A 17,290-nucleotide genomic window follows, 5' to 3' on the forward strand; every position below is an offset into this window, starting at 1 on the left:
TAAATGAAGCTTGAAGTCACAGAAAATCTGGCCCTGTTGTGGGTGATGAAAACTGACTACTCTCGGCCCAAGTTTAGGTAAAAATTTGACCCTAAGCCCCAGCCCTCAGTCAGAGCTTCACCGCCTTAAGCAACAGAAAGACTTTCTCTGCTCTGCATTGCGGACACTTATCTGCATAATATACCCAAGGAGACAGAATCAGGAATTCTCTCGTCTGTCAGAGTGCACTGAAATACAGGACAGACATCAATTAAGTAAACCTCCCACTTAGGCCATTGGCAAATTTGGCCCATACTGGCAATATAAGTTGCTTTTCCTTCCCCACAATTTTGTACTCAGAGCAATGAGATATTGCTGCTGTGAAATAGTGCTTTCATGTAAATGTTATTGGCAGAACCACACAAACTGCGTCTTCCATGGGATCTATATTTTCCTTCTTGCCAATACAGACTCTGATATATGGTATATTGTAATAGAGTGTATCTAGTTTGTAGGGATGCCATCTTTGGTGGGTAATTTAATGCATGGTATTATTTCTAGATCATGTTAGTGTTAGAATTCATACATATGCATCTGCAATGGTATCATCAATATGTACAAATATATCTTGTGGCTAATATAAGCAGCAAAAGGAATTAGCTTCTTTCCTTTTATGCTGTAGAATGTCTGACATATGTCCAAAACACAAATATAGGAAAGATTGTCATATGTTCCTGTCCCAGGCGGGGGTTTTTTTTAATTATTATCATATACATGACATCCAGATTTTTTTAGACATGTTGCTTTTTACCCTACCTGCTGGTATTTTATTAAGTAGATTCTTCTCTGGAACCCAAATTATCACCTAAGCACCTAAAACAAGTGTTTTCTTACTTGTGAATTTAGACAGATATTATTCCCATTGTATACACTATGAACAGGAGGTAACAAGAGATGAAGTGCTCAGAGCAACTCTATGCCAGAACTGGTAATAGTATCAAGTTCCTTAGTGCCACTGCCTTAGCTAGACCCTATCAGCCATGCCTGTTGGCCACGAAGTAAACCCAGATCAACCAATTAAAAACAGTTACATTAACCATGGTGGCACCAACACCATTGTGAATACACTTGGTTATTCACTCTATTTTTACTGCAGAATACAGTAGCTCTTTCTCACTGTTACAGTGATACTTGGTTCATTCATAGGAGGAATAGGACTCTTAATGTTATCCAACCAACTTTGTCTTTCCTTTGATATCTTGCCCTGTTATTCTGTCTTGCAACTTCCTTATCTTCTGGGCCTTGCTATTTCCTCTTGGTATGTGTTCAAAGTTTTTGCATTATCCAATTCATTCTGCATTGCTGAATTGTCTACAGATTCATTATTCTTCCCACCCATCCTAGTGAAATGTAAGCAGATTTAGGGACAAGAAAAGACAATTTGCCCATTTTTAATTTATCGTAATCTTAAACATACTGTTTTTTATTACACTGTCAATCCTGCTGGCCTCCTGGAATAAACTGAGGTGTTTCTTGGACTTGTTTTTATTCATTGATTGTTACAATAAAATAATTCTGCCTGCTGTTCATCAACGGTGTTAGGTTCAGCTTTCATGTTTTTTCCTAAAAGTAAACCAGGTCATTGTATACTGGAATAGCCTCCATGTTCACTGAAATTCTATTTTCTTTCTGTTTATTCTGTATGCTGTAGCTACCTTTTTCTGGGTGCTACTGTTCAAAGTCTCTAGGTATCTCTTGATTTGTTCCTTTCTAAATTCCAATATATATTCTGACTGAAATAGTCTCCCTACTTCTAGTGTACTGAAAGTATACCTAGCTTCAGACTACTTCTGCCATGTACTTTAAATTGTAGAAAGTATTCTACTTGTGTACATTCTTATGTCCAGCATTAGGACTCTGATTCTAGAAAAGATTTGTTTTAGGAAGATTGTTTACACATGGCCTCAAAATTAGGCATCTGCTTAATTCCTCATTAGGAGTGGAATGAAATGTTTTTAGGTGCATTCCTGGAGCAGGGTATTAGTGATTTAGGGTATGTACATGCATTACATTTAGATTTACCTAACAAGGGCTAGGTCGATCTAAATGCCCAGTTGTGCAGGCCTTCAGGAGGTATGCTAACTTAGATTGAGAAAGGTTTGGCTTGATCTAAGAAAGGATTCTTTCAGTCTTCTGAATGCCTGTACAGATTTGCAGCACAGCTTTAGGTCTGGGAAAACCAAGGCATTTGCCTCAGCCCTAGGGCTGTGCTAATCTCACCCCCCCAACCCTGACTGGGCTATCTTTAGCTCTGCCTTGACCAGACAACACCCCCAGCAGGACCTACCAACCCTGCCAAACCTGCCAATTCCACTCCCCCTGGACCCTGCAACCTTTCCCCTATCCCATTCCCCCCCCCCATGTTACTAACATTGGGCTCCCCACACAGCTCCCAGCTTAACACTTGTTCACACCCTTAGATTCTTGACTTGGCTAGGGGTCCAATATCTAATAAGGAAACCAGGAATCAAATCTGAGTCTGATCTAGTATTTCCATCTTACTTATCTGTACTGTTTCCATCTTAGAAACTTTATGTTTTAATATTGTAGAGTTGTACAAGTCATGCATAGCTGGAGTGAAACAGTATGGAGAGGCGCTTTGCAAAATTACAAGTCTCTACATGCAAATCTGGTGTGCATTTCAGCCAAGATGAACAGCAGTTCTTCAGTTTCAAAATAAAACATCCCTGAGTACTACCACTGCAAATGGTGGTAATTCATGGGGTGTTTTTGCTTCATTAATGTCAACTAGAGAATAAAGGCAGATGACCAAATTCGTCTTGAAGAAAAAATCCAGGTTTGGATCCTGCTGTCCAAAACTTATTTAAAACCATTATAATTACTGGTTTTCTTGTTCTTGATCTTATCTAGTTCATTCAGGATCTCACAAGTGCTCAACTTGATTGGATCCATTTTTGACTTGTGAACCTTTTTATATCCAAGGTACCCCTCATTACACATAAGGCAACCCTCTGACAATGCTGGCTCATAGCTTTCACTTAGGTTTTGACTACAGAAAAATACTAGAGAGAGACCACAAGTCAGAGACCACAACTATGTTTTTGCTACTTACAAGTGGTTACCTTTAAACCACTTCCTATTAACATCTGCCTGTTTCTGTTCACTGCTGCCTACCCTCTGCTACTGGAGTCATTCTAATTTTTTTTTTTTTTTTTTTTGCTTTCTGTATTCTGCCATGGAGCAGTTCTTCATTTGAGACCCATGGATTTTATTTCTTCCATGTTATGTTCCTAGTGATATTAAATGCATAAAAGATATAGAATACACCCTTCTTAACTTCCTGCAAGGCACCAGTAGAAGGAGCCCCCTTCCTTTTCTTTCAGGTATATTCCAATTGTTTCCTGTTTTTCACCCTTTGTGAAGTATCCCATAGTATTCCTGGGTGGTTAGGTGTTTGTTTTCTGTGGTTAAAATGAAGCAGGATTCTAAATGAAGCAGATGCAATCTGAGTTTCTGTCTAAACTTTGTGGTGTTCTCCTCAAAGAAAAAGCCTAGTTTCCTCTCATTTCTGCACAAAGATATAATCATCCAGGTTTCCCTGCAGCTGATTAAAAGAGTTTGAATTCTCTTTTCCCATGGTGCAATAGGGAAACAAAGTATGTACATGGATAAAACGATCCTCAGGGCAGAGCTCAATGAGCCAATGCCCTAATTTTGTTGATTTTACGCTCTCCCATTTGCAACACCGATCAACTACATCTTTCCCCAGTCCAACCCTGAAACCCCTGCTCTCAGCAGCATGTAGTGTTTGGTATATCAGTGAGTTCCTGTGCTTGGCTCTTGAAATCTTCAATTTCACCAAGCTGGGCTGCTTTTTTTCAGGACATTTAAGATCAAATCTTGCTTACTTCCGAATGAGAGTGTTTCTTCCTGTCCCTATTTAATTTCATTGTTAAACTAGACACTGATTTGAAAGCATCCCACATCTAGGTGTAGATTTCTTCTGGACAGTCCCTTTTAGAATGGTAACTGTAAATTATACTGGCTGTCTATGAGGGAAATAATTGTTTAAAATCTTACTTGCAGAGTAACTTTCCTGGAATAGGCAGAGCATTTAAAACAGTTTTGTTTAACATCTGATTGCATTTTATATGATAATTATTTCTTTTTTCTCTGGAAAGATGGTTTTATGTTAAATTTTATGAATGCTTGTTGACTTCCCCATCATTTCCTAGTGTGGGCATGGTATATGAAAACTAAATTCATCTGCTTCTGGGTTTATCTATCATCTCTGAAGCTGCCAGTTTATAGTTGTTTGAAGCTTCTTTTAAGTTTTTATTTTGGCTAGTTCAGCACTTTGGACTTTCTTCCTTATTTAAAAAAAACAAAACAAATACTAGCACGATTAAGATTTATTTAATATCAGGACTGGGTTGGCACTCCAAACTGCAAGATTAGAAGTTGAAGAAGGATCTTAGTAGACATTACTGTTTTTCTGAGCAGTCTGCCAGCTGAATCGTGGTCTAATTAAATAGCACAGATTTAGTGAGTTTGCATTTAAGCATTAACAGACCCTAGAATGAGTAAAGCTGAAATGAGTTTGAATCTTTTCTGTAAATAGGAAGTTAATTTATCATAGTAATTTGATTAAATGATTTTTAAAAAATCAAGCTAAATCACAGTCTTTAAAGAATAGCTTGAACTCTTAATCACTGTTTGTGAGCCTATCTCTCTGCTATTTGTTCTCATGTCATTTACTTGACATACTACAATATATCTCCAAAGGGCACAGGTTCCCAAACTGATGTCCATGAATCAAGCCAGCCTATAGAGTACATGCATGTGGCCTGTGGAGAGCTGGCTGGTCATTTTGTTTCCAGCTCTGAACAGAATTAAAACAGCAAAAATACTTTAAACACTTAATTGCTATTACTGTTTCATATAAGTAAATTCTATCATTACTACAGGGATGTTAGATGTTCCCTGATGGAAGGGGAAGGCAGCCACAAGAAAATACTTCTCTTTTGAGAATCCAGGATTCAAAAGCTATGCCACATCATAGATTCTTCTTTACTTTCCATCTCTGTATGTATATGTGTTAGTCAAAGTTAAATGGCTGAATTCTCATCTGAACTTTTACACGTCTATAGAGCTGGTTTTAGTGAAAACCAGCACAACACACTGAGCACATCTACACAAGATGTTTACTGCGGAGCTGCCCTATTAGCTCTGCAGTAAAGTCTCCACATTGATACATGTGGCCCTATTAGGTCACAGTAAACTAATAAACAGCACCGCAGGTTAGTACTTGTAAATAGAAGTAGTATCCTGTGGTGGCATTATTTACTGTGCAGCAATGCACTTTTAGGCACTGACAGGGCTGGCTGGGACATGAGGGTGCTTCAGTGCAAGGGCTGCCTGCTGGCTAGCCCCACAGTGAAGCATCCTCATGCCCTAGCCAACCCCTCTGCAACATGCTGAACCAGGTCAGAGCAGCCCTGGGCTGGCAGGCTGACTCCATGGGCCCCTTGCCAGCCAGGGCTGTTCTGACCTGGCTCAGTGTGCTGCGGTCCAGAGTGCATGTGTGAACACGGTGCCCGGGAGCAATACACTCCACTGCAATATGCACTGGAGTTTATTGTTTAGCATTAATTGTACATGTAGATGCACCCAGTGAAATTTTGATCTTTGAACTTTCAAATTTCTTAGCAACTGCCTGGAACAAACATCTGCTCACTTTATCTAGACAATTTTGTAGAGGGTGCAAACTGACAAACCTTCATGGTCAGAATATGTTGCTGCCTTTCTGCAGCTGAAAATTTCTGCAGGAAGCCATTTCTCTTGCATACAGCAGCTCTGATCTGTCACAAGAACCATTATCCACAGCTCATACATCATCCTCCAAATATGGCCACAGAATGCAGTGGAAGTGTTTGGAAAGAAATGACTCCAACTAGAGTCCAGTGGGTGGGCAGGAAGAGTGAGTGTGTATATGGATGCTGAATTTAGTAGATTTACTCTATGATTACATAGACATAATTAACATCAAAATATGCATGCCCATAAGGGCTTTTATTAACCCCTAATTTGTAGTACACACACACAAAAAAATCAGGGATTCACCTTTGATTGTCAAAGGTAAATTTCATTAGTTCTACAAAATGCAAAAGCTGATCTCTTTATTAAAAAAAAAAAAAAAAAAATTAGAAGTGGGGAATGGGAAAACCTTGGCCAGTGCCAACATTCCCTTGCATTTCCTTCCCCCCACCCCTAGTTCTGTTACCCCACATTTTTTGTTTTTGTTTTTCCCAGTTTAATGTTTCTAGACCTGATCACCCGGATGCACAGTAACTGAAGCTTGCAGTTTCTGCAGTACGTATCTGACTGCATGCTTCTTAGGACAATCTATTCACTAAGATCCAGAATTATTAAACATGCAAAATCCCCATAGGACTCCATTATGTGTAATTAACAGATAAACTGTCATCAGAATCAATAAAACGTGCTAAATGATCCAAACTTGTATATAATTAAGTGTCTATTTTAGAGCAGAAGCTGTAACTTTTTTTTTCCATTTGCACATTTCTTTTGAGACTAAACATGGACCATCCTTTTTAACCTCTTATTTACCTGTTTGGCTTGTGTTTTTTAAACAATGCCTTTTAAGTCAAAAGGGTATTTAAAACCTACCCAGATTGACTGATAAAATTGACTGATAAAACCTACCCAGATTGACTGTTACAAAATTACTAGTCACATTACAGCCATCCAAACTATTTGTTTGAGTAGGGATAGTGAAACCTAGGTCCCAAAACCAAATTGGCTGTAGTTCTGTCTTTCTTAGGCTATAACAGATACAAGGTGCTGTGTAAAATTAGCTTTTGGGTGCCTGAATCTGCTTAAGAAAGCAAAACAATAACAAAAGAAGCTTTACTTAATCTTTTCTCCATCTGAAAATGGAGTCTTTGCTAAATAGTCAAAAACTGAAGTCAGAGCAGCAAGAATTTCGGAGTAGGATTAGAAGTAGGTGGAATTACTGCAGGCCAGCTCTAGTCCTGGTTACAGCCTCATCACTGCTTTAAGCATGCACAAATTCATAGTTCCCTTGGGGCTATATGCCCTTACAGAAGGGTTACACATGGCCCATCCTCTGATTGACTGCCACGGTCCAAATCAGCTAACCCCCATGGTAAACACTATATTTGGCTGTTTGGCTTTATCAGGTTCTTTAAGACTTTATTCCTCTCCGTTTTGATAGCTATAAGAGCATTTGGTTTGTGGTGCCACATTTTGCTTATAGCTGCCTTTCCTTCCTTGTTACTCGCTGCTCTTGTGACCACTGTCAGGGAGGTCCACTTGGTCTCCCCCAAGGGCAAACCTAAGCTTAAATAGTGAGGCCTATGATAGCATTACTCATTACAAGCCCTGGCAACGTTACTCATTCTGTTTCACAGAATTAGGGGATTTCCAGGACCCACTTCTGTCTGGTTATGGTAGAGTTGATACCTTCTCTAGACTAAAAAGCATTCCTTCCCCTGCGCCCCAGCAAAGGGCCACTGTGTTCTGTTTGCTAGTGATCTAAACTACACTGTTTACAGAAAACTACATAATGTAATGGCTATTAGGGCCCCTTATGACAAGGAAATACTAATAAATTTGCATGCCTTTTAGAAGATAAAAAGGCTAGCCTTAAGAGCCTGCACAGGCTGTGAAGGGAAAGGAAGAAGATGGCAGCTGCACAAATAAAAGGCTAAATAAAGCAAATGTGCTTTATAAAAAAAAAATATGTCAGAAACTATGCCCATGCACTTAGGAAAAAGTCATGTTAGTTTTCTAGGGCAGAATAAGCAACTAGAAGTGATGTCCCCAATAACTATTGCTGCCCTTAGATTAATACATTATGTCCAGCTACATATATTACACTTTTACCAGTATAAGTGATCAGAAACCAATCTGTATCCATAACAGAACACAAGTTCAGTGCAGAAAACCAGTCTATACCCATAACAGAACATAAGTTCAGCATACGCAGACTGGTTTAAAAATGGTGGAACATAGTCTAAGTTTTGCACCCCCCTGCCCAGCAAAAGGCGAATGTATGTTCTGTTCGCTACTGATCTAAACTCTGCTGTTTACGGAAAACTACATAACAGGTCGATTCTGCATCAGGCTTTTTGAATATCTGTACCTAGCCATTGTTCTCCAACCTTTTCAAAGTGTGGACTACATCTCTCATGGATGAACTCTTTGCCAGGCTCTCATCACTCTCTCTTCTGTTGCTTAGATAGTGGCTAGTTAAAGGGAAAATCGTAGGGCTGTAGGATTAACCCATTTTGTTCAATAGGGTCATCAATTTGATCTTTCTATTTTGTAACTGTTTTGGTTAAAGCTTTAAATATATTTGGACCCAGCCTCCCATTATCATCTGCAGCTTCTAGTGCTGGAACCTTTTCCATAGGGCAAGGATTTCTGTGGGTGATTATCTTTTACTGGTCAAGTGCATGGTTGGGAAAAAGAGAAGCTTTCAAGGCATTCTTCAGTTTGGTTCCTCCTGTGCATTATTGCTAGGGCTCCTACTCATATCCGAGATCAGAAGAATTTTCTTTCCATAGGAACACTTCACAAACAAATATACAGAACCAAGCAGATGTAGAGAGGTGTTGGGTTTATTTAATTTTGATTAGGTTGGCAAAAAGAACCTCAAACTATCCTTGGTAGGCTGCAGCTCACAAGAACTATCCGTTTAGCATTGCAGATGTGTTTCTAAGGACCCCCTTGATGTTCTTTGCTAACTGTAGTTGATAGCTGTGTAAGGAAGGTTGGTTGGGAAACAAATATCTTTAATTGCCCTGTGAGGGTGGAAAGAGACTCATACCTATTCATTCCCTGTTTCAGCCCAAAGTCCATCTGGTCTTCTCACTTCGTAAACTCTGGATGCTGCCTTGGGTTGGTACCAGGTGCACCAGAGAGGTAGCAGTTGTTCTTGCAGCAGCAGCTGCAATGGGTTGTGACTCAGGTGGCCTTTGCCCTCTCAGCACTATTTGTTCTGCATAGCTAGGAAGGCACTATAAGAAAGTATTTAGTTGCATGGAGGATGGATTTGTTTTGGTCAGTTTGTAGATGAATTTAACACTTTTACAAGATGCCACGATACGTTTGCTACTACAAGGAAGGTCCTGAAGGCTAGTATAGAAATAAATGGATAATTCTCTTTTTTTTGTTTTTGTTTTTTAAACGATATAAAAAACACTGTGTAAACCCATAAGGCAAATTCTATAAACAAATATGGTGCCATTACATATTACATTGTGAGACACCACCTGAAGCAACTACAGTCTAATGCTGGCAGTCTGGCACTCCATGCTGAAAACTGAAGTTATTCCTTTGTTTTGCAGACTCAATGCACATAGAGGATGTTGAAGCAGTTCAGAAACTTCAAGATGTCTTACATGAGGCTCTGCAGGATTACGAGGCTGGTCAACATATGGAAGACCCACGTCGAGCTGGCAAAATGCTGATGACTCTCCCGCTTCTGAGGCAAACCTCCACTAAGGCGGTGCAGCATTTCTACAACATCAAACTGGAAGGCAAAGTTCCCATGCACAAACTTTTTTTGGAAATGCTGGAGGCCAAGGTTTGACTAAAGCATCATGGGCCTTCCCATCATGCACGTTAAAAAAAAAGGGAAAATAAACAGGATAATAATGGCAAAGAAACTTAGTGTTTAATTAAGAAAAAAAAATGACTGCACTGATATTAGCAGCAAGACTGTGAAGCAGCTTTCAGCTCTTTCTTCTGTGTCTATCTGATGCAGTTTTCCTTTTTCTTTTCTCTCTTTCCCTTTTCTGTTCTTTTAGTTTTTTTCTTTTTCTTTTCTTTTTTTTTCCTTTGCTGCTGAACTTTTTAAAAGAGGTCTCTAATTGAAGAGAGATGGAAGCCAGGCCTGCCAAAGGATGGAAATCCATAATATGGATGCCAGTGAACTTATTATGAACCATAATGTCCCCAATGACAAAGGAATCAAAGAGAGAACCATCGTACCTAGCAGTACAGTACAACACGATGAACTGACTGAATGCAGTATTAGATTTCATAGGAGCAGTCTCTAATTAGACGACTAAGCGACGATGCATCGGCTGCTTCTTATCATTGCATTTTCCATCTAGATCAGTTACAGCCATTTGATTCCTTAATTGTTTTTTCAAGTCTTCCAGATATTTCTTAGGTTAGCTACGATGTAACTTTTTCAGGGAATAGTTTAAGCTTTATTCATTCATGCAATACTAAAGAGAAAAAAAATACTGCATTATTGTGCTGGCTTGAACAATGATGAACAATAATGAAGGACAAATGAATCCTGAAGGAAGATTTTTTTAACTGTTTTGTTTCTTCTTACTAATGGAGATTTTTTTGTACCAGCTTTACCACTTTTCAGCCATTTATTAATGTGGGAATTTATCTTACTAAAGCAATAGTTGAAGGGAAGGTGCATATTATCACGGATGCAATTTATGTTGTGTGCCAGTCTGGTCCAAAACATCCAGTTTCTTAACATGAGCTCCAGTTTATAACTAAATGTTCACTGACTGAAAGGATTAGATTACACCTACAGTATATCTGAGTAGTCTAATATATACATACTCCATATTGAATACAAATCTGTAAAGATGTTAGGAAAGTGCGACCGTATATAAGTACAATCGCTACATGATCTCTAACTGCTTCAGTTGTAAACAAATGAGATACTGCCTGTTATTTGCAAAATTACAAAGTTCTTACATAAAGACCTGTGAACCAATAATAACTTAGAGGCAATAAGGCAAATGCCAGGGTTTGCAAAATTAAGAAATCAGAATAGTAGACTTCTGACCAAATTCAAGAATTTAACACTTCGACACTATATCTATTAATTTAAACTTTATTTTGTAAATTGCAATCTTTAACAAGTAGCTAAACCAGTATATGTGCTTTTCAACCAGTATTGTCACAGCATGGAAGTCAGACAGTTTCAAGACTGTTAAGAGGTGTAATCTAATGTATAAACTAATTAGATGCCCCCAGAAAACTACAGTCGCTAAATAACCAATAAACAATAACCTCCATCAAATGCTATACCAATGTACCAGTGTTAGTAGCTGCTCCCTGTACTATGTGAACATCCTTATTCTATGTACACAGATGTAATTAAAATTGTAATCCTAACAAACAAAAGAAATGTAGTTCAGCTTTTCAATGTTTCATGTTTGCTGTGCTTTTCTGAATTTTTATGTTGCATTCAAAGACTGTTGTCTTGTTCTTCTTGTGGTGTTTGGATTCTTGTGGTGTGTGCTTATAGACACAGGGTAGAATTAGAGACAATATTGGATGTACAATTCCTCAGGAGATTACAGTAGTATATTCTATTCCTTACGGTAATAAGGTTCTTCCTAGTAATAATTAAGAGATCGAAACTCCAAACAAGTACTCATTATGAACAGATACACGTTGAAATCATAATATTTTCAAACAAGGGATAATTTCTGTAACAGTTTATTATAGAATACCAATGTATAGCTTAGAAATAAAACTTTGAATATTTCAAGATTATAGATAAGTCTAATTTTTAAATGCTGTAAATATAGCTTTTATTCAATCATCTCTCAGATGTTGTTATTAACTCGCTCTGTGTTGTTGCAAAACTTTTTTGGTGCGGACAAGTTTCCAAAACTATTGCTACTTTGTGTGCTTTAAACAAAATACAATAGGATGATGGTACATCGGCCTTGTGCTAGAAAATACTGTGTATCTATCATTAGCTATATGGGACTATATTGTAGATCGTGTTTTCTCAGTAGAGAAGTGACTGTAGTGTGATTCTAGATAAATCATCGTTAGCAATTCATTCAGATGGTCAATAACTTGAAATTTATAGCTGTGATAGGAGTTCAGAAATTGGCACATCCCTTTTTAAAAATGATAAAAAAAAATACAACTCCTGGGAAAAAAGGTGCTGATTCTATAAGATTATTTATATATGTAAGAGTGCAAAAAAAATATTTTCCAGAAAGTTTGTGCAGGGTTTAAGTTGCTACTGTTCAATTACACTATATATATATAAATATATAATATAAATATTGTTTTTGCTGTATCACATTGAAAAACTTGGGCTTCAGAGTCAAAAGCCAATCAACTCAAGAAATACAAAAAACACACAAAAAAAGAGGAAATGTGTTAAAGGCACACGGTGCAAAGTTTAGTTTTCATTTTCAGTAATTTTTCGGAGCTGCAAAAGAACAAGTATCTCGAAACTGTAAACATATTAACTGAACTATAGCTAAAAGAACTGCACGGGCTTTATAGTAATGTTCATCTTAAACCTTGCTGGAGAAGAGTACTTTCAAGACCACTTACTTAATGTGAAGTGTTGGGTAAATTTCAAAAGGTGTATGTTTTAGCCATAACAATTTAATTTCTATTTTTTGCTTCATTTTTTAATTTTTTTTTCTTATTTAAAGCAATATGATTGTGTGGCTCCTTGAAGTTACACATTTGTTTCAATCAGATCAGATTGTTGTATTTATTCCACTATTTTGCATTTAAATGATAACGTAAAAAGATATAAAAAATTAAAACTGCTATTTTTCTTATAGAAGAGAAAATGGGTGTTGGTGATTGTATTTTAATTATTTAAGCGTCTCTGTTTACCTGCCTAGGAAGACATTTTATGGCAGTCTTATCGTGCAAAGATTGCAAAAGGACAAAAAAAAATTAAACTGCTTATAATAATCCAGGAGTTGCATAATAGCCAGTAGTAAAAAAACATGTCTATAGCTGTAGATGGGCTTCACATCTGTAAAGCAATCAACTGTATATTTTTGTGATGTGTATCATACCGTGTGCTCCAACCAATGTCCATTTGTGTAAATGTATTTATTTTATATTGTATATATTGTTAAATGCAAAAAGGAGATATGATTCTGTAACTCCAATCAGTTCAGATGTGTAACTCAAATGATTATGCCTTTCAGGATGATGGTAGAGCAATATTAAACAAGCTTCCACTTTTGATTGCTTTTATTTTATTTTTTGTGTTGTGGTTTTGTTTTTTTGGTTTTTTATACGAGGGAAACAAATCAATAAGCATTACCTTTTGTTAGTTCCATTCAAAGAGTAGCAAGCATTATCCCTTTTCCCTTAAAGTAGAAGACGAGTATAAATAAATGCTATATAAAGCCTTGTCAAAATGAATTCCAGTGTGGTACAAGACATTTTGCATACTCTTAAATATGCAAAATGTCTCATAGCACATTAGAATTCATTCTGACAGGCCTTTATATAGCACTTATTTAATCTTAAAGCATCTCCACATCAACCTGCATTACTCAGAATCATTGCCTCTCTGTCAATGTCATGAAAGAAAACTTTACCACTATTTTAAGATCACATTAATACCATCTAGAAGCACTTATTTGCTTTCTCCATCAGCAGCTAAATCTATCATTCATTTCCTGCTTCAAGGGATTCCTTTGACTTGTTCCAAGCTTGTTTGTTTGTTTGTTTTTAGATCTGTATGGTTTGGTCTAGTGTTTATGAATGGAAGTAAATATAATGACAGGAGCACTAACCTGGTGTTAATGAAGAGCACTGATACAGCTTTAAGAGCTAAAGGGGTTAAATAGCATAGTTTAAAACTGACAGTATGGTGCCCCAGCCTTTTACAGTCTGAAAGGTTGTAGCCCTTATTGCAAAGGGTCAAGCTCTGCTTCCTGTGGACCCTTCTGGAGCCATCACAGAAGTGCTAATGTGTGCTTTTCTTGCTTTTTAGCCTATCTTGATAGTATTTTGTCATTGTGTTTGCCCAGCATATTTCTCACCTTCAGTGCTGGCCGTTCTCTGGAGATTTTGGCTGATGACACAAGGGCTACTAAACTGAATGGTATTGAGGGACCAGAATTGTTTCAGCCATTAAGGCAAGCTATCAGGGAACTTCTTGGTATTTTCGTATTGTGCAGCCTTTTAAGTAGCAATATGCCATCAGAGGGGGAAGGGAATGCTTACTTTCTACATTTCAGCAGTACTACAAAATAGCTTCTTGACTAAAAGGAATGACAGACAGCTGTAGAAGGTGTAATCATGCATGAAATCATCAAAAGGAATCAAAATATTTTTAAAAGAATGACACAATATATAAAACTTTCCCATGCTTGGCTTTTCTTATCTGATTTTGAGTTATAGCACAATAGCTCTTCAAACAGGAGCATAATGTTTCACAGCCTAAAACGGAGAGAAGCATTGTTACCAAATAACCCTCTAAAACTAAAGGCAACAATACTTTATTGCATGTAAACAATATGCCACTCCCAGTCCCCCAGATTTGATCAAAGTGTGATTGGACCCACTCGCTGGCTTAAACATTTCCACATATAATGATAATCATAACTAACGCATCTATGGCACCTTTCATTCAAGACTCCCAAAACACCATGCAGACACTATTTATATCTTTCAGTTTCCCCATAAGGGGATGAATAGAGTATATATAACCTGCAGGAATCAATTCATACACCTCAGAAATGCAGCCACTTCTGGGGTGTAACTTGGAAAAGTTTTAACAGCACACAACCACAATAGTGTGCGGGTGGGGGGCAGAAATGAAGGACCAGATATCCAATTAAAAAAAGAATGACAGACAGGCGGTGATCTGCTGGTAGGTATCCTTAGGAAATATGGCCATGATCACTTGTACCTCAAGAGAAGGCAGGGCAGATTTGTACCTTGCATCTCTGCATTAATCTATAAGGTACAACTTTGCCTTGTCTTCTATCTAACTTCAAAGTAACACTGCTAACTACCTCTCTTTATACCTCTAATGGTGAGAATAGGCACTGGATCTTAAAAGACAAAGAATGGCCAGGCCCTTGGGTTTATAATTCATCAACAGGTGTTACCTCTATCAGAGCAGTACTCCCTGCTAAAATGACAAAATGTAGGCATGTCAGCACAAAGGGAATGCTTTTTATTGGTATAGGAACAGTAGTGTTCTATATCAGCAAATCACTTCAAGTGTGGCTAGAGCAGCAGAACTCCACTTTCACCAACATAGCATATGCCATCCCTTATCTTCGGGGCAGCAAGCTACGCTAATGAGAGCCTAGTTCTGCTAGAATAGCAGTCTCTCCCTGAGAAGCGTCTGTGAGCACAACTCAGTTGGTCAGGGATCACACTCCTCACATCCTTGACCTACAGAACTAGCCTGGCAGCGGTCCATAATGTTGATCTGACTGTAGTGGTTACTAGTAATTCAGAAGAATAAAACGCAACTGACTGAGAGTGCTGCTGAATGACACAGTGTTTCTGATGGCATCTTTGTTTCCCTCCAGTCCAACTAATAGGTTAACTCAACTTAGGTTTTGCAGTCTCCTGGGGTCACAGTACAAGGTGGTCTGGCAATTCACTTAACAAGTAGTCTACCTTCTCTCTGAATGAGAGAAAAAGAAGTGCTGTGGAAAGCATGCGTTAATCAACAATATTACATATGCATTTGTATACCTTTTCTTACTCAGTGATACCTGAGTTGCTGAAATGCAAGTACAGTTTTTAAATACATGTAAAAAGGACAATGGTACTTAAAAGATAGCAAAGATGAGGAAATATATGTCTGTATCAAGACAAAAACCTACGATGCATATCCTTAAAGTACTCCCCAGTTGCATCTTTTAGTAGTGCCCTAGTCAGAAAGTGAAGAGGCTTGGCTACAGGTGTGTGCTACTGAACATCAAATCCCACTTTCATTTTTCACTTTACCTGTGTCAGCACCTCAGAACTAAGTCCAGAATGGCAAAACGTTAATCTGTTTGCTGAATTATTAGTCACTTTTTTTTATTACCTTTGTTTGTTTTCCTTATCAGCTTTTTTGCTAGCATCTTTCCTTTACTTTGTGTCTGGGGTCTTCTATGTATTGTTGCTTTTTCTGATTTTGGATGGCACATTGTTAATTACTATATCCTGTGTTTTACAGTGCAGCTGCAGTTGCTACGTCACATCACATAGCGTGAGGTCGCCCCTGCCCCCCCGTCTGATAGATGCTGATTCTGTGCACTGGGAATGCCATTCGTCTAACACATTCTATAAACTTTCTCACTCTCATTTGCTCCAAAAATGCAAACGTGGAAAAAGACATTAGTAGATTTGCTTTTTAAAAATAGTTTATTTGCAAGCACTTCATACGTTTACATGAAAGATTGATATATCATGGACATATTATAGTAATAATTTTTTTTTGTTAAGCGTTCTCACCATTCTTTCCTAGCATTCAAATTTCCAAGCCTAGTTTCTGAGAATCTCTGTTAATATAAAAAAGCAAGTGGCGGTAGATTGATTACACACAGCATCTTATTATTAAGCAGAACAGAAAAGAAAGGAATTTCAAAATATAATCCTCCTTTCCCAGGAGTATTTGTCTTGTTCTCCATGAAGTTAAAGGTCTGAAATAATGTGCCCATCAGGAGCTCAATGTTGCATGTCCATGCCAGTTGGTCCAAGGGCTTGTTATGATGGTAATGACCTGCTGAAACGTGAGCTTTGATGGCAACAATACAATTGCTACCAGCTCACCCGCTGGGAGAAATATTTTATTATTGTCAAATGCCCTCCACAGAGATTTGTTTTGCCTGTTCCTGTTTAAATTAAATTCAGAGCAGAACTGCATTATTATTTCTCTGGAGTATATTTGAAATAAACAACTAGTCTCCAAATTTAGGATTCCTGGCTAGTTTAAATTTTCTTATTAGCAGAAAAATTACAATAGGTGACAACATAGCTGCAGGAATATGATTATGGCAGCCGTACAGAAGATTTATACACTGAGCACATGGCCTAAAAGCACAAGAACTCCCTTCTACTTTACAGATGCCAGCCAAATTAATAACAAACTGTACCATAAATTCTTCATCTTTAAAGAATGATGTCAACACTTTTTGTGTCATTCTGTAGGCATTTTGTCATAAGACTTAAATGGAGGTTCTTCATAGGGAGTTGTTCTCAAATGCTTAAACCAGACTAAGAAACAGAGTCCCCGCCACTCCCTATCATGGCAGTTCAGTGAACAAGTGACAGCATGACTTCAGAGTCATTTACTACTGATTTCTTGAGACATAACTGCATCCTTATGGCAGAAAGGCAAACTGCAAATTTTGCTACAGATTAAGTGAAGCAGCTTGTCTCTTTCATGGGATAAATTCAAAACCGTGAGCTTCTACTCATGCTATTTCTTTCACTATTGTTCCATTGAGGGAAGGGGACTTCTCATGTG

At 37.8% G+C, this 17,290-nt stretch overlaps 1 protein-coding gene across 9 annotated transcripts in view; it reads left to right on the forward strand.

The window, feature by feature from the left end:
* ESRRG (estrogen related receptor gamma) overlaps window positions 1-13,045 on the forward strand; it is a 516,894-nt gene extending 503,849 nt beyond the window's left edge. For all 9 annotated transcript variants that reach the window (XM_090048878.1, XM_090048889.1, XM_090048897.1 and 6 more), the window contains one exon: window positions 9,396-13,045. In XM_090048878.1, coding sequence (XP_089905004.1) covers window positions 9,396-9,640 — 245 coding nt within the window. In that variant the 3' untranslated portion in view covers window positions 9,641-13,045. The remainder of the gene's footprint in view (window positions 1-9,395) is intronic.
* The last annotated feature ends 4,245 nt before the right edge of the window (window positions 13,046-17,290 follow it).

This window comes from Crocodylus siamensis, chromosome 1, assembly GCF_052110815.1.
Source record: "Crocodylus siamensis isolate JL-2025a chromosome 1, ASM5211081v1, whole genome shotgun sequence".
In the NCBI taxonomy this organism is placed as follows: domain Eukaryota; kingdom Metazoa; phylum Chordata; order Crocodylia; family Crocodylidae; genus Crocodylus; species Crocodylus siamensis.